At 45.4% G+C, this 22,319-nt stretch overlaps 1 protein-coding gene across 3 annotated transcripts; it reads left to right on the top strand.

Moving 5' to 3' along the window:
* The first annotated feature begins 454 nt into the window (after positions 1-454).
* PIP5KL1 (phosphatidylinositol-4-phosphate 5-kinase like 1) lies at positions 455-17,437 on the top strand. 3 transcript variants are annotated; one of them, XM_075185171.1, is made up of 10 exons: positions 455-1,024; positions 4,376-4,549; positions 5,989-6,042; positions 6,133-6,287; positions 6,823-6,947; positions 7,318-7,352; positions 11,368-11,423; positions 11,507-11,619; positions 12,003-12,165; positions 13,866-17,437. In XM_075185171.1, the coding sequence occupies exons 1-10, from the start codon at positions 974-976 to the stop codon at positions 14,296-14,298; spliced, it is 1,359 nt and encodes a 452-aa protein (XP_075041272.1). In that variant the 5' UTR covers positions 455-973; the 3' UTR covers positions 14,299-17,437. The 3 variants fall into 3 exon arrangements, with proteins under 3 accessions (XP_075041272.1, XP_075041273.1, XP_075041271.1); XM_075185172.1 differs by lacking the exon at positions 455-1,024 and adding an exon at positions 1,842-1,990; XM_075185170.1 differs by lacking the exon at positions 455-1,024 and adding an exon at positions 3,992-4,168.
* The last annotated feature ends 4,882 nt before the right edge of the window (positions 17,438-22,319 follow it).

Raw genomic sequence — 22,319 nt, 5'->3', positions numbered from 1 at the left:
TGTTCTCCCCGTGTTTGCGTGGGTTTTCTCCGGGTGCTCCGGTTTCCTCCCATAATCCAAAAACTTACTAGTAGGTTAATAGGCTGCTATTAAAATTGACCTTAGTCTCTCTCAGGGTGTGTGTATATTAGGGGATTTAGATTGTAAGCTCCAATGGGGCAGGGACTGATGTGAATGAGTTCTCTGTACAGCGCTGCAGAATTGCTGGCGCTATATGAATAGCTGCTGATGACGATGAAGTTATGAACACTGATTTGCAGTGTCATTTCTCTACAGATAAAAAAAACTTCTTCCCTTTTCTTGAGCTAGTCAGCTGGTGTCTTGCACTCAGCCTGTGCTGACCTTTCCACCAAGCTATTTATTCCTTTTAAATTGTCTATGGGATAGTTTGTGTGTCATTTACTCTGTGCTGCAGTGATTTTAATGGAACGGTCTATTATGCGGCAGGGGGCAGGGGGGTATCTTGTGCTGTCTGCAGATCCATAGGAGCAGGCGGCTTTGTCATCCCTCTCCCCTCTGAGCCTTTTTAATAAGCCGGCTACACTATTTATACTAAAAAAACAGAGAGAGGAGAGAAGTGTACAAACCCTGGTCCAGCTTCACCCCCCTCGCTACTGTACATGGAACAGGCCTGGCTGGAGTCCTGACCAGTTAGTTGAGAGAAGTGCATTGAGCAGGAGAGAAGGGTGGGTAAGAGAGAGTGACCCAGGACTCAGTGCCAGGACAGGGCTGGGGGTGGCTGAGCTCAGAGCGATGTATGTAGAAGGGAAAACTGTGCAATTAATAGGGATAAAGCAAGATGAGCGAAAGAAAAGCGAGCATTGGTGTGTAACGGGTATATGTATGTGGGGGAGGAAGGAAACAGGTGCAGAGTTGTGTAATAGTGGTAAATGCACAGGGGACTAGACAAGTAGGAGTGACCTGGCTGCATCATGAGGACACAAGAGAGCTGAGTATTGTGACACTTATAAGAATGGAAGTGGAAGAAAGACATGACTCAGTCCATACTACCATGATTAAGAAGGTGAGCAGTGAATGACACCCCATTGCCCTGTCCTGTCATGCGTCCATCCTGCACCTCTCTTTATATGGGCTCAGGGTCAATATTGCCATTGTGCTAACTTTGTTAATGTGTTCTGTACTTTGTCTGCTTTCACTGTCTGCAGCAGTGTCAGTGCTGTGTCTGGTCCTCCGGCTGAGACTGCGGAGAGATCCCTGGATGAGGAGCCCCTAGACTGGTGACTCAGGGGGGCCTGAGAGTCTCTCTGATGAAGAACCATCACATGATGGCGCTATAACACATTTTTTCACTTTCTTTTTCTGCATCGACTTTTCCCTGGTATTATGGCGGAGGCGAGAATCTTTATATTTGCCCAGCGCTATTTATTTCACTCCTTGTTTGTCACCTTTACATTTATGGGTTGTTTTTTTTCACGCACCCAGGGGGTACAGAAGGCCCTTATGGGCTCTGCAGTTCCCTGACGATCTAGAGGCGGCGGTGTGGCCCTGAGGTTTCCACCGCCCTGAACCTTGGATGCCCTACATTCCAGGGGTGGGCAAGTTTCTGGCCCTCGGGTAAAGCTTGGAGGGATCTTTCTGGGATTGGGGATAGGTAGGTAATTCCTCTTTTGGGGAGGGCCTGAAGTTTCCACACCCTTTTGCACTTTTTGGTTTTTGCACTTGGGGCATGGAAACACCAATCCCAGGCTTTCAATAATAAAAAAATAAAAAAATTGAAGCCCTGGTGTGAGTGTGAATTCTTTGCCCCAGTTGTGCATGTGTGTTTCAGCTAACTGTGCAGTGTGTATTTCCTACCCAGGGAGAGGTACATAGCATAAATACAAGGAATGTCATTCGTTTTGTAATCTTCATCAGATGGATCTAAGGACTTTGAGGCAGAAATATTGACAAGGCAGAACTAGCGTGGGTGCAGCGGGTGAGGCCCCTCCGAGACTACTCCCATGGTAGTTCTCTTCCACCCAGCATGTGTGTGAGTGTCTCTGTCTCCACTGGTCCCTGTGTGTGTGTCTCTGCCTCCTCTGGTCCCTGTGTGTGTCTCTCTGCCTCCTCTGGTCCCTGTGTGTGTCTCTGCCTCCTCTGGTCCCTGTGTGTGTGTCTCTGCCTCCTCTGGTCCCTGTGTGTGTGTCTCTGCCTCCTCTGGTCCCTGTGTGTGTCTCTCTGCCTCCTCTGGTCCCTGTGTGTGTCTCTCTGCCTCCTCTGGTCCCTGTGTGTGTCTCTCTGCCTCCTCTGGCCCCTGTGTGTGTGTCTCTGCCTCCTCTGGTCCCTGTGTGTGTCTCTCTGCCTCCTCTGGTCCCTGTGTGTGTGTCTCTGCCTCCTCTGGTCCCTGTGTGTGTCTCTCTGCCTCCTCTGGCCCCTGTGTGTGTCTCTCTGCCTCCTCTGGCCCTTGTGTGTGTCTCTCTGCCTCCGCTGGCCCCTGTGTGTGTCTCTGCCTCCTCTGGTCCCTGTGTGTGTGTGTCTCTGCCTCCTCTGGTCCCTGTGTGTGTGTGTCTCTGCCTCCTCTGGTCCCTGTGTGTGTGTGTCTCTGCCTCCTCTGGCCCTTGTGTGTGTCTCTCTGCCTCCTCTGGCCCTTGTGTGTGTCTCTCTGCCTCCTCTGGTCCCTGTGTGTGTCTCTCTGCCTCCTCTGGTCCCTGTGTGTCTCTGCCTCCTCTGGTCCCTGTGTGTGTCTCTCTGCCTCCTCTGGCCCCTGTGTGTGTCTCTCTGCCTCCTCTGGTCCCTGTGTGTGTCTCTCTGCCTCCTCTGGTCCCTGTGTGTGTCTCTGCCTCCTCTGGTCCCTCTGTGTGTGTCTCTGCCTCCTCTGGTCCCTGTGTGTGTCTCTCTGCCTCCTCTGGTCCCTGTGTGTGTCTCTCTGCCTCCGCTGGTCCCTGTGTGTGTGTCTCTGCCTCCTCTGGTCCCTGTGTGTCTCTCTGCCTCCTCTGGTCCCTGTGTGTGTCTCTGCCTCCGCTGGTCCCTGTGTGTGTGTCTCTGCCTCCTCTAGTCCCTGTGTGTGTCTCTGCCTCCGCTGGTCCCTGTGTGTGTGTCTCTGCCTCCGCTGGTCCCTGTGTGTGTGTCTCTGCCTCCTCTGGTCCCTGTGTGTCTCTCTGCCTCCTCTGGTCCCTGTGTGTGTCTCTCTGCCTCCGCTGGTCCCTGTGTGTGTGTCTCTGCCTCCTCTGGTCCCTGTGTGTCTCTCTGCCTCCTCTGGTCCCTGTGTGTGTCTCTCTGCCTCCGCTGGTCCCTGTGTGTGTGTCTCTGCCTCCTCTGGTCCCTGTGTGTGTCTCTCTGCCTCCTCTGGTCCTGGTGTGTGTCTCTCTGCCTCCTCTGGCCCCTGTGTGTGTCTCTCTGCCTCCTCTGGTCCTGGTGTGTGTCTCTCTGCCTCCTCTGGTCCCGGTGTGTGTCTCTCTGCCTCCTCTGGTCCCTGTGTGTGTCTCTCTGACTCCGCTGGTCCCTGTGTGTGTCTCTCTGCCTCCTCTGGCCCCTGTGTGTGTGTCTCTGCCTCCTCTGGTCCCTGTGTGTGTGTCTCTGCCTCCTCTGGCCCCTGTGTGTGTGTCTCTGCCTCCTCTGGCCCCTGTGTGTGTCTCTCTGCCTCCTCTGGTCCCGGTGTGTGTCTCTCTGCCTCCTCTGGTCCCTGTGTGTGTCTCTCTGCCTCCTCTGGCCCTTGTGTGTGTCTCTCTGCCTCCTCTGGTCCCGGTGTGTGTCTCTCTGCCTCCTCTGGTCCCGGTGTGTGTCTCTCTGCCTCCTCTGGTCCCGGTGTGTGTCTCTCTGCCTCCTCTGGTCCCGGTGTGTGTCTCTCTGCCTCCTCTGGTCCCGGTGTGTGTCTCTCTGCCTCTTCTGGTCCCGGTGTGTGTCTCTCTGCCTCCTCTGGTCCCGGTGTGTGTCTCTCTGCCTCCTCTGGTCCCTGTGTGTGTCTCTCTGCCTCCTCTGGCCCCTGTGTGCGGTACTCTGCCCTGACCAGCCATGTGTGCCCCCTCTCCGTGCCCATCTTGCCCACTTCCTATATGTCTCCTATGCTGGTGATGCTCTGCTGATGTCTGTAAAGAGCTGATGACATTGCACTCACATGCTCAGCATCACACCCTGTTACAGATGCTGTGACTGTGCAGGACCGTGCCTGGGACCTTTGTGTCCGTCTCACTACCCACTTCCCTGTCACTCTGTCATGGAGAGCTCTGTGGTAGTATTATAATTCTCTTTCACTGATCCATCTTCCTCCTGCATCACTCTGATGTACTATAATTCTCCTCATCCAACTCTCAGAACCACTCAGGGAGTTGTTGTTGTTTTTAATTAAAATTGTGTTACCTGCTCTGTTCTCGTGGGTTACTCTCTGTATTATTAATCTGTACCTCACTATGTTTCTCTGTGCCTCTCTCTATGTCAGGCGGAGTCCCGTGGCAGCTCAAGGAGGCGCCGGCTCTTTTGGAAACTTCGGCAGCGTTGGAAACTACTCGGGCTCTTTGAGATTGACAAAGAACATGAGTTTTACCCGTTGACCTGTGATCTAAAGGAAGGATTAAGAGATGCTGTTCAGGATACCATCCCCACCGATGGCACGGTAAGTCTGGCCTACGTCCACTACAATTAAAACTTGCATAAATAAAGACCTTATTTTAAAACCCTACCCTATAGTACAGTGTTGGCTAACCTGTGGCACTCCAGGTGTTGTGAAACTACAAGTCCCAGCATACCCTTCCAGCAATAAGCTGCTATATATTGGCAAAGCATGCTGGGACTTGTAGTTTCACAACACCTGGAGTGTCACAAGTTAGCCAACACTGCTATAGTAGGATGACTGCAAGCGTAGTAGACCAACAACTTTTAGGGTAATGTGTTAAATAATGATTCAGATTGTGTTCCAATAACAGATGAATGTTACCGAAGACCGCTATAGAATGTGTTTGTTGCAAGTGTTATAAATATATAATATACAAGTGACTTGATTATATCTGGTGAGTGTTGATGTCATCACTTATATTTGGTGAGATGTCATGTCCGTAAAATATAGCCATTTATTTTAATATGGTCACAGAACTTAGCAGGGGGTACATCATTTTTGTTATACACCAATATGCAGACATCTGTTGTTTAGGTAAATGCAGGGAACATGTAATTCATTGGTGAGCAACAGGTGGCCCTAGGGCCGCCAGTGGCCCTCTGAGCCTTCACCTGCGGCCCCCAGCTCCTTCCTGGTAAACTATCAGATGTGTTTGTTATAGCTTGTAACACTTGTTTAAAATGCTACTGATATGTTATTACAGATAGGTGTCTCTCTCTTTGATTAAATGTATTGTTTTATCTTATTACTGATATTAAGGGTAACGTGCGTCCCTTTGGAATGTTAACGCCCCACCCATATGGCCCCTGTAAAGTTTAAACCATGTCACATTTTTCCCACTATAAAATGATACTTTTACAAAATCTGCCTCTGTCACAGTAATGCATACTTGCCAACTCTCCCGGAATGTCCGGGAGACTCCTGAAATCCGGGTAGGTCTCCTGGACTCCCGGGAGAGCAGGCAAGTATCCCGCATACTGCAATTTACTCGCCAAAATGACACAATTCGCTGTGAATCGCGTCATTTTGTCCCCGCTACAAAATTACGTTTTTGTCGCAGGGGAGGGGCCAAAATGACACAAATGACTGTGCTCCGCCCCCCTCCCGCCCTACAACCACGCCCCCTGTTTGGGATTTCCCGGAATTCACTAAAGGTTGGCAAGTATGGGGTAATGGTGTCTGCCTCTCAGTAGTCTTGTGGGTTTTAGTCATTCATTTTATTTTTTCTCCATTCAGACAGCTCAGTACAAGGAGGCTGAGTGTTCATTGCCGAGTAAAACCATTGGGAGATTGCTGACAGATTAAACATTATTTTGCTGCCAACACCCCCTGCGTGCTGTCCTCCGGCCTCCTCAGACATAATTAGAGGGACTAAGGGTATTTGTTTGAGGGAGACGTGAGCAGCTTTTATATTAATTTTAATAATGACTCTCTTGCAGCCGCTGTGTCTGACAGATGAGGATTACAGCGCGAAACTTACGCAGGGCCACGAGGTAGGACGTACAGGAACTCCTTATTTTCTGCCTGTGCCCCCTTATTGACCATATAGCCCCCGTCTCACCTCACGGCCTTCTGTCCAACAGGGCTATGTGCTGAGGACATACGCAGGGCCCGTGTTCAGGAACTTCCGTCACTCTCTGGGTTTGTCCGAGGAAAGTTACCAGCGGTCTCTCTCCTCCTGCGAGCTATACCTGCAATTCATCAGCAACTCCAAGAGCAAGGCCGACTTCTTCCTGACGTGAGTCTCCTGGCTTTTATGGTGCTTGTATTTGTGAAAGGTGTACAAAGAAGTGCTTGGCCTACAGCACAAAACTCACCCCATACTTGCCAACTCTCCCAGAATGTCCGGGTGACTCCCGAAATCCGGGTCAGTCTCCCAGACTCCCGGGAGAGTAGGCAAGTCTCCCGCATCCCACAATTCCCTGGCCAAAATAACGTGAATCGCGGCATTTTTGATTATTCCTCTATGGCCCACTTTGTTGAACTACTAATCCTAGATTTGTTTTCCCATAACTCTCTCTTAGATCGTACCACATCTGTCAGCAAAAATAGAAAATTGAATACCTCACTGTGGCACTCGAACTGCTCTGGAACTACAAGTCCCAGCATGTTGGCCAGCTGGGACTTATAGATCCATAGCCACGAGTGCCTAAGCCTGTGATAGATCATATAATGTCATTATAATGAGGTTTACGGTACTCAGCTACAATGCACCTCCTCTGTGGACCTCTACAAGGTAGCAGGAGCTCAGTCTTTCTGTACTTTGTTTGCAGAAATGACAAGCGTCTGTTCCTGAAAACACAGAGTAAGAGAGAGGTCCACTTCCTACTGCACATCCTGCACAAATACATACAGCACTTCCAGTCCTACCCGCACTCCCTGCTGGTGAAGATCTTGGGTGAGTAGTGGAAACGTTATCATGACAGAGACGAACAGCATGGTCATGTCCATAGACTAAGGCTGGGTACACACTACAGGTTTATCACCCAATTATCGGGCCAATCAGACGATCATCGACCGTCCGGCCCGATATCATAGGTTTGGGAATCACTGGTCTAGTAGAAGGTAGAGGAATGAAAGCCAGCGTGTGATTGGCTGATATGGGTTTCTGCACCCTACAAGTTCATAATTAAGATGCAAGAGAATTTGTTCATTACACACTCAGCTTTCAACAAATAGGTCACTTTTGCTAGCTACAATGTATTAAGTAAATTGTGTACTTTATTTATACGAAGAAATAAGTATTGACATGACTTTATCACTTACAGGTGTTCATAGTATCATCAGAGAACATGAGAAAAAGGTAAGTATGAAAGGACCACCTATCTCCTCTATCCCAACCCTGTGACTCCCGACAATGAATTTAACTCCTATGTAACACCCATATGCAATGGAGCCTTTTCCTGCAGCCACTCATTGGAAGAATAAGTAAGACAGGACTCCGGTAACCACTTAGTTATTTTATTTAACTAACATATATAAACAGGAGACTGTTAGCAGTTTATGCATTTCATCCAGCACCTGCCCTTAATCATAGCTGCGCCCGGCAATGGTAACACTGAGCTGCTGATCAAAAAACAAGACTGAGAGAATCAATTAGGTCTCCAGATCTGGCCGTTTCAGGAGCATCGACATATCTGCACTTTGTAATATGCGGTTTGGGACGGTCTTGCGCACCTGTAACCTCCCAATCTCATCCACTTCCACACTTCCCAGCCTCCCCTTCTCCGGTGCCCTTTGGAACTCCAGATCCATCTGCAATAAACTGCTCCCTGTTCATGAGCTCTTCATATCCAAATCTCTTAATCACCTTGCCAAAACCTGGCTGTCCTCCTCTGACACCGCTTCCCCTGCTGCTCCATCCTATGGGGTCCTTTACTTCACTCATACCGTCAGGCCTGGCGATCGCCCTGGTGGCGGCGTGGGCATCCTCCTATCCCCCACTTGCACCTTCCAGGTCATCCCTCCTGAGTCTTCCCTTATGTTCTTCTCCTTTTGAGGTCCACTCCATCCGTCTCTTTTACCCTATCCATGTTCATGTTGCTGTCATTTACCTCCCTCCTGGTCCCGCCTCCCAATTCCTTAATAACTTTGCGGCCTGGCTCACCCACTACCTATCATCTGACCTACCTGTCATCATCCTGGGGAACTTTAACATCCCCATCGATAACCTCTCTGACCTGGGCTCCATTAAACTTCTTGCTCTTTCCTCATATTTTGGCCTTTCACAATATACCTCCTTCCCCCACCTACCTTTACTCTTCTTCTGACCTCTTCATATCTCCTTTCCTTGTCTCTGACAATCATCTCCTCTCCTTCACCCTCTCTTCATCGCCCTCTCCCCTAAACCCACTCACACTCGGCATAACCTCAACACTGCCATCTTTTCCTCCTCCCTTGAAACTCTCCTCTCCTCCCTTAACCACTGTAAACTGTCCCCACCTGGCGACCTCCCTTTACAGCCACTTTTTCTCTTCTACCCTTAACGCCACCTCCCCAACCGCCTGTTTCTCTCTGCTGTGCCAAATCCCAACCCTGGCACTCTAAGCTCACACTGTTCTTCAAAAAAATCTTCATGCACTGCTGAACTGGAGGAAATGTCGTTCCCGGTTCACTTAAAGTTCATTCAACTGCTCTTTTTTGCTCTCCCTTCAGATTTCCAGTCCTCTCACCCTGACTCCTCCCAGGTCTTTCCTGTTAGCCTTTCTCGTCCTTAGATTGTAAGCTCCCACGAGCAGGGCTCGCTATTCCTTGTGTCCTCCCCCTGTCACCTTCCTGTTGCTTCCGGCACCCCAGGATCATTCCTCAACCTCGACTCTGGGTCCCTGCCTTGGTCTCCTCCTCTCCCCTCCCCTCCATTACTAGCTCTGGTCCTGCTAGCTGCGCCCACACCCCTGGATCCAGACCCATCTTACTTTAGCCCGCTCCTCACCTCTCTTCCTTCCCCTTTCTGGCTCCCAAGCGTTCTTTATTCACTCCTACCTCTCTGCTCGGTCTACCTGTCCTCAATCGGTTTGTCAATTCAGTTGCACTTTGTTTTGTATTTGTACTTCCTGTATGCCGTGTTCTGTTTTCTCCTACGCACTATGTACGGCGTTGCGGACCCTTTGTGGCGCCATTTAGATAAAAGATGATGATAATAAATAATGTCACCTATAGGGGGAGCTCTTCACACATCAATCTCAATTACATAGCTAGACATAGCTAGGAAGCATCACTGACACAGATTGTGAACTATATTTATTGTAATCAAGAACAGCGGAGTTTCCTCTCTCTAATTTTTATGACTGCACTCGGCACTAGAGGGACAGTACAATCAAATTGACATGTCTGATGAGTACATGGTCTGGTTCTGCAACTGTAATGCTAGGCTGCGGCACTAAAGGGGATGCACAGAAAACTTGAATATAAACTTATAATTTCTAATTTTAGAGTAGGGCTATAAGAAAACAATGATGGAACTGTATGCAGTGCACATGAGAAATGGTTTCCGTCACCATTTATTAGAAAATTAGGGAACTAGGCCACTTTGAAAGGGGGAATATTGAAAATACCCCCCCCCCCCGCCCAAAAAAAACCAAAAAAAAAACAGCAACTCAGACCTGCAAGATATTGAGAGATTTCAACATTGCTATAAACTCAATAATAAATTGGATCTATTTGAGAATCAAGCGATCAATACTAAAAAAATACACATTTCAATGCATCAAAATTAATTATGAAATGCGTCTTGTTTACAAGCCTTGCAGTAAGGAGCAATGTCTACTTAGTAGGGTCGTACGTCCAGGACTTTATATCATACAGTTGCTCAGTTTCCAATGCTAGAAAGTATTTTAGATTTCCGGTAGTGACATCCTTAATACTTCTAATCATCCAGCGTCTTATCAGAGGACAGTATTGTGGAAATAGAGGCATCTTTTCATTCATCCTTAAAAGCTACCAAACCTGGTCATCCCATAAGAGGAAGGGGACTTGGCATGAAAGTCAATACAGGGGGAAATAGGAAACGTTACCAACTACTGGGGAAGATAAAGAAATGAAGTTTAATGTGGATAATTTGTCTAAAGCTCTGTTATCTTCTGAGCCCAAGAGATATTCTCCGATGCAACATTTTGATTTATTTCACATGATTCATGCATGAAAATATGGATGTAATGATGTCCAGAGGAAAGGACTTTCCTGATGTCCAATTACTTCTGGTTTACTCTTGGTTGTGTTGAACGGTAGCTTGGCATCATCATCATCATCATCACCATGTATTTATATAGCGCCACTAATTTTGCAGCGCTGTACAGAGAACTCACTCACATCAGTCCCTGCCCCATTAGGGCTTACAGTCTAAATCCCGTAACACATACACACAGACACACAGAGACTAGGGTCAATTTGATAGCAGCCAATTAACCTACTAGTATGTTTTTGTAGTGTTGGAGGAAACCAGAGCACCCGGAGGAAACCCACACAAACACGGGAGAACATACAAACTCCACACAGATAAGGCCATGGTCGAGAATTGAACTCATGACCCCAGTGCTGTAAGGCAGAAGTGCTAACCACTGAGCCACCATGCTGCATAACTGGACCTCTTATTAAGAACTAGGAAACAAAGAGACTGGGCATCACCCCGTGGTAGGAATCTTAGCTCACACTGAGTGAAAAATAAAGCACATTATAATTAACACCCAGGAGATTCACAACTGAAGCAGCAATCCCACTAAACAGTGAAAGTGCATGCTAACCTGTAAGGGAAATACACGACAACAGAGTAATATTTTCAACTTTTAGCCCCTATCTGGGACTCAAAGCAAAGGGTGTAGAATGGTAATCCAGCAGTGTTTTGCGCACAATCTGTGGTTTGTATCCCCCACACTCCAGCTAACCTCAGACAGCACCAGGCCCTAGAGCCTCCTGCTTTTGGTAGGCCTACACTGGCTACCTAGATTCAATGGAATCAGCAAAGGGGCGGCCTACTGTTGCTTGCTCTGCAACTGCCCACAAATCTTCTCACACAAATCAGCCAGATGGGAACCTTGTCCACCAGCCTCTGCATACTCTTTTGAGCCCTCCCTGGACATGATCTTTAATCATCCCAGAATTCCTTTGTCCCTGGCAACGTGGTTGTGGACCATGGGCATTGGCCTAGGTGGAGATGGATTGAGCAAAGGCATGATAAAGGGGTCCTTCCCCGAACTCCCCACTGGGATGGCTGACTGTGACTGGGATGGAGAACTTTACCCAATGATAATGCTTTGCACGTATTTGTGGAATGCAGTCAACAGTCTGTGTTACTAATGCAAATTTTATTTCCTCTGCTGTAGAAATACTTCATCATCATGCAGAGCGTCTTCTTCCCAGACGAGAGGATCACTGGCCGGTGAGATGGGGATTTATTTTGCGGCTGTCGCTCTCTGGGGTTAGGGTTGTGGTTGGTGTTAGTAACTATTCTCTTGTTCTCAGCTACGATATAAAAGGCTGTCACGTGAGCCGCTGGACTGAGCCGGAACCGGAGGGAAGCAGAGTCCTGCAGGTCTTCAAGGATCTAAACTTTGAAGGGAATGTAATTTGTTTGGGTGAGTACGTGGTTCAGTCTGTGTAAGAATCGGATTGTTCCGTTCATATATAACACAGAGTTCTATGGTCTTATAATAGCTAACGTTCCATGGCAACACCATTCTAAAACCAATCAAATCTTTTGTTTCATAATTATCTTAGTTCAACATTGAATCAATGTAATGATGCATATACTTTGCCATTAAGTCAGGCATCCCCTAGCCATAGTATTGTGAAAGGATTATTGTATCTTGAATTAACTATCAGGAGATCTCGGGGGAAGGTGGGGGATATAATGGGATTATGGGGTAGTAAATAATGGAAGTGTGAGATCTTACATTGATGCAGTTTACTGTTTTTAATCCACTGGAGGTTTTCTAACCCCCCTTCTCTCCTCCCTCAGATCAGCAACGTTCCTGGCTGCTTCGTCAGACGGAGCTGGACACCCATTTCCTCCAGGACCTCAACGTCCTGGATTACAGCCTCCTGGTAGGATTTCAGCCCCTGCACGCCGATGAGAAGAACCAGAACTGGTCTCTCGCCAACCTCATTGTCCGCACTAAAAGGTGAGCCCAAACCTAGACGCACGACAATTGGATTTACCACAATTTTCCAAATCCCATTGGACTCTCAGCCTTGTAGCAATTTTGATGCCATCATATCAATAATGTAGTTTTAATGTTCAGTGACCGGAGAAAAGATTTGTCTGTTGATAAAATATGAAGACACAAGAAAACTGTCCAGAAAATTGGGGTAGGGGTCTTCTAGAAACTCCTCTGTCAAGAGAGCGCTATTACCAATTCCACCACAAACAGGACAGCCAAACTGTGAAAGAGACCCAACCAACTCGGCAAATCCTGAATGATCCAATCTTTGAACACTGGTAGTGATATCTGATTGTAACTGAACAAATTGGCTGATCAATCCATGGTGTTTTGGGGGTTCCATTTGGCTTTGAAGGTAGTTTCCTAATATAGGTCTCATCTTAGCTGCCCTTTATGAATGCCAACAATACCACCAATGCACACGGCATGCTATTGTCTTGCAGGATGAATAGAGTGGTTCAAAGGCTACATATGGAAAGTGTTAATAAGTCACCCCCTAGGGGGGTATTTTTATTAGGGTTGCAAAAAAACTAACATGACAGGACAAACCCACTATCTGATTGTCAGTCATCTCACATTTAAATGCAATAAAAAAAAACACAGAAGTAAGAAAAATACGGAACAAATGAAACTCTAAAGCAAAAAATAACTGTACCGAGTTAAAGTATAATACATACTAAAAACAATTGTGTACTCATAGGCTTATAATCAATTCTAATTAATTGGGTCGGGTTGAAATAACTATGTATACTAATAACAATGAGAATCTTGTTGAGATTCTTTGAAAACATTGAAATATAGTGATATGTATCATATGTAATTGCTAAGTGGTTTAATCAATAAAATGTTTTATTTATGCAATAAATGTAGTTTCTTTTGTGGTTAATAAAATATGTATCATGATATACAATTGATTAATCAATGGGGTTATATAACCAATAGTGAATTCACCAATTTTTAACCACATCCTTAAAATTAACTCATATTTAATTAAATTCAATCAATTATATACCATTTTTTTTTTAACATTACATATGACATGTAATAATACAAAGTATGTTCCCTTAAATTTTAGGCTCCCTAGTAAATAAGATTATCATTGTTATTAATATACATAGTTATTTCAACCAAACCCAAGTCATTTTAATTCCTTTATTGTTTCATCCTGTACCAGAACAATAATCTTGTTGTATTATTTAATTTGTTCTAAATTTGTCTAATCTACGGGTCTTAAGTATATATAATGTATTTATTCCATCAAAATTTTAGGATTTAAATATGTAATGGTAATTCTCTGAGGAAAGGGGGTCTTGTCCTTTCTTTGTTAACCCAATAAACATACTTCAAAACCGGTTAGCCCATTTATAGTGGCAGCCATGATGGTCCTTAAAACTGGGAACCAACGCAGCTCTCCAGGTGTTTGTGAAACTACAAGTCCCAGCATGCTTTGCCAGTAAATAGCCAGCAGCTAGGTGGCAAGGCATGCTGGGATTTGTAGTTTCACAACACCTGGCGAGCCACAGATTGGCCAGGCCCATCGACTACTGAATATGACATTCTAGTTACAAGGATAAAATATTAAATTAGTACATTCATGTTAGTTGAAACTGATTATGTACGGAGAAGAGAGTAACGATTGGCTTCCCCTGTGATTCCCCCAGGTCTGTAAATGGGACCGGCAGTCCCACCGCCTCTCACTGTGCGTCTGTTCCTGGAACCGTCAACGAGGAAGGTGGGTACGTGGAGAAAGAGGACGAGGGGACAGATTTTAGTGGGACCCCAGAACTGACTTCTGGAAGACGCCAGCCCATGAAGAAAATCGGGCAGCAGCTCAGCACCGTGTCCGATATATCCGACGTTGTGGCGCAAAACCGCCGATTGCTCCCTAACTACAGGAACCCACTGCACGTGATGGACGGCCCGGACTTGAGATACTTCGTGGGAATAATCGATATATTCACCGTCTACGGTTTGAAGAAAAAGCTGGAGTACGTGTGGAAGAGCTTGCGTTACCGCGGGCAGGAGTTCTCCACGGTCAGTCCCTCCCGCTACTCGCAGAGGCTGTGTCACTGGGTGGAGACGCATACCGTGTAACACGCCTCCATGGCTGACCTTCACCAGGGAACGTTATATGTGGTGCCTTTACGAGGTGAAACTTTGGTTTTCACAGGACTCCTCTCCGTATTGAATGCCTTACGTTTCTTTTATGCAACCACAGAGGAATGACACTTGCTAAACTGGAGGATATGTACTTTTGGGGGGGAAACAAAACAAACAAGCGCATGTAAACAATAAATAATGCAAAAACTTTTTATGCCAAAGAAACTTTTCAACCTGGAGAACTGTTAGTTCTGCTACCTGGAGGAGGCCACGCTGCCTATTTTTACTATACAGCTGAAATGCACTTTTCAGCTCGAATCCAGTTTGTAAAACGCCTTTGCCTGCAAGAATCTCCTGGAATACAACCTAATATTGTTTAAATAACTCCAGTTTTTTTTTCTCTGAGCACAGAATCTCTGCTATCTACCTGACTATAATATATGCAATCATTATTTGTTCAGAGGCAAGTGTTGCCTATGGAAAGCGGTAGCAGCCATTTTGGGGTTTGAGCCAATATCCATGAACATGAAACCTTTGGATTCACTGGGAATCAGTGACAGTATGGAAGCATGATTATTGTCTGCGGCCATGAAAATGTCTGGCTCCAGCCATAAGAATGCAGCCATTAGTTCTTAGTGAGTTGATTGGCTGCATTCTTGAGAAAATAGTGGTTTGGCTCACAAAATGGCTGCCTCCACCTAGTGAAGGAAACTGGTGCACTAGATGTATTATTAGTAAAATAGGAAGCTGAATTTTTTTCTATTGTAAAAGTAATTCATGGGGTGACCTAACGTCATATTAGGAAGTATCTGGAGTGATGTTATACACACAGTAGCACAATGTAGACGTGCACGCATACACTCGTGATGAGGTCATATAGGCACATTGGACAAACGTAATTCTCTGGCATCCTCCTATTTTTAATATTACTAGTTCAACATAGTTCACTTTGTATATTTTCAGGAAATTCTATTTCTTTTATACCTCTTGCAAGGGATACTGCTGAGAGATTCATAAGGAGACCCTATGTAAAGAAATATTGCCCCACATAAATAATATCCACCTACATCTGCTAATCTACTATTAACATATTACATGCATATATACTTGATTTATTGCAATGCCACTGGTATTGTAGAAATGTCTTCGATTTTAGCTTTGTAAATTAAAATTTAACAAGGGAATTTAAAAAAGCATAAATTGTAAACTGGACTTTCCACTTAATTTACGCCATATCAGAGAAAATGGAATAAAGGTATAACTTTCAGCTACAGTCAGTGGAGGAAGCCATTTTGTTGGAGTACACTTTTTTTTTTAAATTAACTTTATTTATATTTTCGAAAACAATGTAAAAAAAAACAAAACCCAGTTACCTATGACCAGAATAATAGACATTGTACGGAGTAGACAAGCCGAAATCACCAAGCAAGAGTAATTTGTGTAAACAATGCAATAAAAGGGGTAGCGGAGACCAAATGCTGGACCCTGGGCACTCAACGGGTTACTATGGGGGAATATAAGTGGCTTTATGTAACAACTAAACCAGACCGTTGGCTAAGATTAAAGGAATAGGTCCGATAAGGCTTGAGAAGCATCTCTTAGGGCTAGATTTACTAAGCTGCGGGTTTGAAAAAGTGGGGATGTTGCCTATAGCAACCAATCAGATTCTAGCTTTCATTTATTTAGTACCTTCTACAAAATGATAGCTAGAATCTGATTGGTTGCTATAAGCAACATCCCCACTTTTTCAAACCCGCAGCTTAGTAAATCTAGCCCTTAGAGTAGAGGGGCTCTTATAGATAAACCAGTCGCACCAAATTTGGGAACGTTATTTAAGTATGCAGAATTTTTTTCCATGGACACCAAATGCCCACCGGGGACACTTCTTTATTTTTAAACTGCTCTTCCAGAACAGAGATGTCTAGAAAAATATGAGGTGTCAGATCAGTTATATAAAAAGGAGATTGTGAAATCTGTTGAAGCATTTTTAGTTATTTATTCATAATATTATGTTTTATTCATACGTGGTTACATATTTCTCGTTGAAATCCCGGAGGGGAGGGGAGGAACAAGTGGGGCAGTGGGATCCGTGTCCTTTTGACGCGGTGGACGGTACCAAATGATGCAATTGACTGCGAATCACATCATGGAGGCCCCCACTCCACCCGGAAGTGGTCAGGATGCGGGAGAAGGGCCTGCTCTCCCGGGAGTCAGGGAGACCTGCCCCAGAATTCTGGAGTCTCACGGATATTCTGGGAGAGTGGGCAAGTATGGTTTTATTTATAAAGCTACAATCATGCAGAGCTGTACCTGGTGGGTGGGTCATTTTAAAGACAGAATACAAGCAAAGATATATTTAAACAGAATGCAGAGGTGGCCTTGCCCACATGAGCTTACAATCTAGATCTTAATACACAAAAGGGCTGTTTTACTTTTGCAATGTCATCGCTACTTCAACTTTACATGCTGCTTCTGAGGCATTGTGACTTTAATTGATCATCTAATTCCTTATAAAAGAGTCTACCACCCACATTTCTAGTATGTACCAAGCTCCATGGGTTAACAGACATCAGTACCTGGTCTCTCAGCAGCATCGTTTTGGGATGCTGGCTGGACTTACACATGATATGATGTCAATATGATATTGGAGAGGTTTCCAAACATCAGGACTATCGTCTGCAATAGTTCCTGATCCTACAGGGACATTAATGGACAAGATTTATCTGTTGTGGGAAGAGTCTTTCGGGATCCATCTATTGAACTACAGTCCTCTGCAGGGCAGGCAGAATATACCCTGACCCATTTTAACCGTTTCAGTTTGGTTTAACTGGACTCAGAAGACAGTGGCACAGTGGTAAGCATTGCTGTCTCAAAGCTATGTTACCTTGGGTTCAATTCCGTGATCTTCCTGTATCCACATGGGTGTCCTCCAGGTGCTCAGGTTTCCTTCTACGCTCTAGAGACTTGCTGGTAGGTTAATTGGTTTGTAATTAAATTGGCCCAGCTGCACGTGCATGTGGCGGGAAAAATTAGATTGTAAGCTCCATAGGGGCAGAGACTGGGGTGAATGAATATACATTCTCTGTACAGCAATGCGTATTGGCACTGAATAAATAAAGAGTGATAATGTTGACTAATGTCTTGCAATGCACTATTACTTTTGATTAATCCTTTTCAATATGACGTAAGACATCTTATGTACAGAAGTTGGTGGATGGGGTGAATATGATTTGGTGAATCCTTTAAATTTTGTTTGCAATTCAAAGCAAACATTTGTAGGAGTTTTTTTTACACGGCAAGGTTCTTGTCCCTCTTTTTAAAGTGTACCTGTCGCCCCAACGTACTCTGTGCCTCAGGCCTTGCTGATGTCATCATAGGCAAACCGAGGGGCAGGGGGGTGTCCTAGTACCTGGAAACCCCCCTCCAATCCTGGGGCACTGTATAATTGAGGTGGCTGGACCCTGCCCCCGCTTCACACATCTCTGCTTGAAAAGGGAGAGCTGTGTGCACCTAACAGTAGTGCACGCAGCATTGTCCATGTATATTATGGGGATAGGAAGAGTTGGAGAGCAGCCAAGCACTGTCTAAAATTATAGTCATGCCCCCATGCATTCTGGTCACGCCCAATAGCGGCGTGGTGTGGAAACCCCCTCTCTACAAATCCTGCGTTTGCCCCTGGTCATTATTTCCTAGCCCATCAATAGACTGAATTTTCCTAAATATTGGTTCAGAACATTAACATGCACATTGTATGTATGTGATGGCTGTACTTTTTTTTTATTTCAACACTAATTTTTCTGTAACCTTCTGATCTTGGGAAAGTGATAATTCACAGATATCTACAACTATGTAAGACTAATTTTAATTATTAGTACTTACTACTAGCTTATTGACCTAACACGGGGCCTGAATATGACAATTAGATTTAATAACAAGGACGGATTTGGGTAACAAAGGCAAATTTCTCTGATTACAGCAATACTTGAATCTGTTTGCTGTTAGTTGAAGTTACCTGTCATCTGTTGATAAAGCTGTGTACACAACCTACAATCTGCTCACTAGCCAGCACGGTGGCTCAGTGGTTAGCACTTCTGCCTTACAGCACTGGGGTCATGAGTTCAATTCCCGACGATGGCCTTATCTGTGTGGAGTTTGTATGTTCTCTCCGTGTTTGCGTCGGTTTCCTCCGGGTGCTCCGGTTTCCTCCCACACTCCAAGAACCAGTAGGTTAATTGGCTGCTATCAAAATTGACCCTAGTCGCTCGCTCTCTCTCTGTCTGTGTCTGTGTCTTAGGGACTTTAGACTGTAAGCCCTAATGGGGCAGGGACTGATGTGAGTAAGTTCTCTGTACAGCGCTGCGGAATTAGTGGCGCTATATAAATAAATGGTAATAATAATAGCCATGGCTCACTTCCCCACATGGTACAATACCAGAGGACCCCCCTGGACACAGACTAGTGCAGCGGTGTGGTACAATGCAAATTAAATTGGAAAAAAAAAACAAAGGATAAACTTTATTTCAGCTCCTCTTCCTCCAGTACAGGAAATCGGTTGCAAAACATATTCAGAATGGAAACGCCTTCTCCTCCTGCACCATTTCTTCAGCAGATGCTGTTGCAATATCCTCATGTCACACTCCTGCAGCACTTATAAACTCACAGCGCGTTATATACCAGCAGCTGGGAGCAGTAGTTCCACAGGGACAGACCACAGCTACATCATACAGGCTCTTATCAATTCATTTCATCTCACCCCGTTGCCGGCATGCAGACGGACAATTACAAATTCGCTAGTCTGCCCATTGTTTTATTAACCTATGGTAACCGTAAACCTTATTTGACCCTTATTCTTTGTAAGGATATCCTTATGTCTATCCCAAGTATGTTTAAACTGCTCTACTGTATTAGCATCTACCACCTCTGATGGGAGGCTATTCCACTTATCCACTGCCCTTTCTGTGAAGTAGTTGTTCCTCACATTTCCTCTGAACCTACTTCCCCCCAGTGTCAATGCATGTCCTTGTGTTCTAATACTTCTCACATAGCCCTGTTGGACATAAGGCCAGTGAGGTGAGACGGGGGTTATATGTACAGTCTCTAATGCATTTATATCCTTGTGGAGATATGGCCTCCAGAACTGAACACAGTATTCTAGATAAGGCCGTACCAATGACCTATACAGTGGTATTATTACTTCTTTCTTTCTGCTACTGATTCCTCTCCCTATACAACCAAGCATCTGACTTGTTTTCCTCATCGATTTGTTACGTTGCTTACCTGCCTTTATGTCACCTGAAATAGTGACTCCTAGATCCCTTTCCTCCTCAGTAGTTTCCATTACAGTGCCATTAATACTATATTTAGCCTTTGGGTTTTTGAGACCCAAGTGCATGATTTTGCATTTTTTGGCAATAAACTGTAGTTGCCACTCTCTTGACCATTCCTCTAGTCTACCTAGATCATCAATCCTTTGTTTTACCCCTCCTGGTGTATCTACCCTGTTGCATATCTTTGTGTCATCTACAAAAAGTCATACTTTCCCTTCAATACCATTTGCAATGTCACCAATAAAGATATTAAAAAGCACTGGTCCAAGTACAGATCCTTGGGGTATTCCACTGGTAACCTTTCCCTCCTGTGACTGCACTCCATTTACTACAACTCGTTGTTTTCTATCCTGCAACCAAGATCTTATCCATTCCACCATCTTTGAACCCAATCCCAAGCTTTCAAGTTTATTTAACAGTCTGCGATGTGGGAGAGTGTCAAAAGCCTTACTAAAATTTAGATAAGCTATATCTACAGCCCCTCCTTGATCTATTACTTTAGTCACCCAGTCAAGAAAGTCAATAAGATTAGTTTGATATGATCTCCCCCCAGTAAATCCATGCTGTTTGGGATCTTGTAAATTACTGGATTTGAGATATTCTACAACTCTTTCTTTTAAGAGTGTTTCCATCAGTTTTCCTACTACTGATGTAAGGCTCACTGGTCTGTAGTTGCCTCTTCCTTGCTTCCACTTTTGTGCAGTGGGACTACATTCGCTCTTTTCCAGACCTCCGGAATTACTCCTGTAGCTAGTGACTGGTTGAATAATTCTGTTAATGGTGTTACCAACACCCCTTTAAGCTCTTTTAGTATCCTTGTTTAGTAGTTGGGACCTTTCCCCTGTATTTCAAGCACCTGGCCCAGGTGGCAAGTGCCATGTCCCTGCTCCTTAACATTCTGGAGCACCCCAAGCTCTGGGGAGTACCCGTCTCAGGGACAAACGCAGGATTTGTAGAGAGTGGTTTCCACGCTACGCCGCCAGTGGGCGTGACCAGCATGCATGGGGACATAGCTATAATTTTAGACAGTGCTTGGCTCTTCTCCAACTCTTCCTATCCCCATTATATATACGGGGCAAGCCACCTCAAGCATACAGTGCCCCATGCTGGGAGGGGGTTTTAGACACTAGGAAACCCCCCCTCGGATTGCCTATGCCTCTGGTGCCTCCTGTTACATTGAGGCTTTCAACACCACCTGTTTGGTGGTTAGATGTTCTTAAAGAACCCCTGCAGCACACGCTGAGCACCCCAACCCCTATTCAAATGGGGTCTGCAGCTCTGTGGGTTCCAGACTCCCTAATGGAGCCATAATTTAGTGCCCTCGCAGTATGAGCTGTATACTCCCCTCCGCCGAGAACCCAGGAGCACACACCTAGCTTCCCGGGTCCCAGCTTAACCATGGCCGATCTCCCTGATTTGTGGGGAAACCAGAGTCTTAATATTGGGCCTGGCCAACCTGTGGCTCTCCAGGGGTTGTGAAACTACAAGCCCCAGCATGCTTTTCCAGTAGATAGCAGCCGATAACTGGCAGGACATGCCGGGACTTGTAGTTTCACAACCCCTGGAGAGCCACAGGTTGGCCAGGCCTGGTTTGTAGACTCTGGTCCCCCACGTGAGGCTCACTTAGCCAGCGCTGGAACATTTGTGCCAAATGGCTAATCTCCACCCCCAATAGTAACGTGGCTGACTGCATCATTAGCGCCATGTTAGGCGAGGAGTTTAATAGATGTACCAAGGTTTTTGAGTAATATGTCATAATTTAATTGGGGGAAAGCACCATAACCACTGTGTGTGTATGTTAGGGAATTTAGACTGTAAGCTCCAATGGGGCAGGGACTGATGTGAGTGAGTTCTCTGTACAGCGCTGCGGAATCAGTGGCGTTATATAAATAAATGGTGATGATGATGACCACTAACTTGATGGTGGTGTGGTCTAAGATATTTCTCAAGAAGTTATAATGTGAAGAGATTGCCCTCTTTTGAGGGGTATTGGATGGTAAAAGGGTCTCTTAGATATTATCCCACTCTATCTCAGAATAGAAAGAGATTATACTTTCAGCACAGCGCATGCTTAGAATTTTATACATTTTATTATATTTGCACACGTTTGAACGGGTAAGAAAGCGTACATTATCAATGGCTTCCCTGTATACCAGCAACAGAAATAAATGGCATTCTATTTTGCTTCAATCACATCATTTAGTCTAATTGTGTGCATTATAATACCTAAAGCTGGGTACACACTACAGAAATTTCAACCAACTTTTTATGCCGAGCGATTTTACATGCGATTGATGTTCCGATCGCTCGGTCCATGGACTGCATACACACTAGCCTTGTTTAGGACGATAAAGTAGTGACTTTTTACAGCTATGTTGTCGTGAGCAATGACTGTAATTTCGCACTCACTGTTGTGGATCGGTCGGAAGTTTATACACACTACACAGCGGAAACGAGATTGGAACGAAAATATTAAACGGTACGACCAACCAAATGAGGCGACAATCGTCCATTTGGGCAGACTTTCGACCATCGTGTCACTACACACACTGACCCGACTTTTGAACGAGCGGTCGTATGTCGGCTGTTTGAGCCGATTATTGGATGAAAACTGTGTAGTGTGTACTCGGCTTTATCCATGGGAATCGTTTTCAATACTAGTATTATTGCTGTGCTCACATGCTCTAT

This window comes from Mixophyes fleayi, chromosome 9, assembly GCF_038048845.1.
Source record: "Mixophyes fleayi isolate aMixFle1 chromosome 9, aMixFle1.hap1, whole genome shotgun sequence".
Taxonomy (NCBI): Eukaryota; Metazoa; Chordata; class Amphibia; order Anura; family Limnodynastidae; genus Mixophyes; species Mixophyes fleayi.
This window is presented reverse-complemented; position numbering and strand designations above follow the sequence as displayed.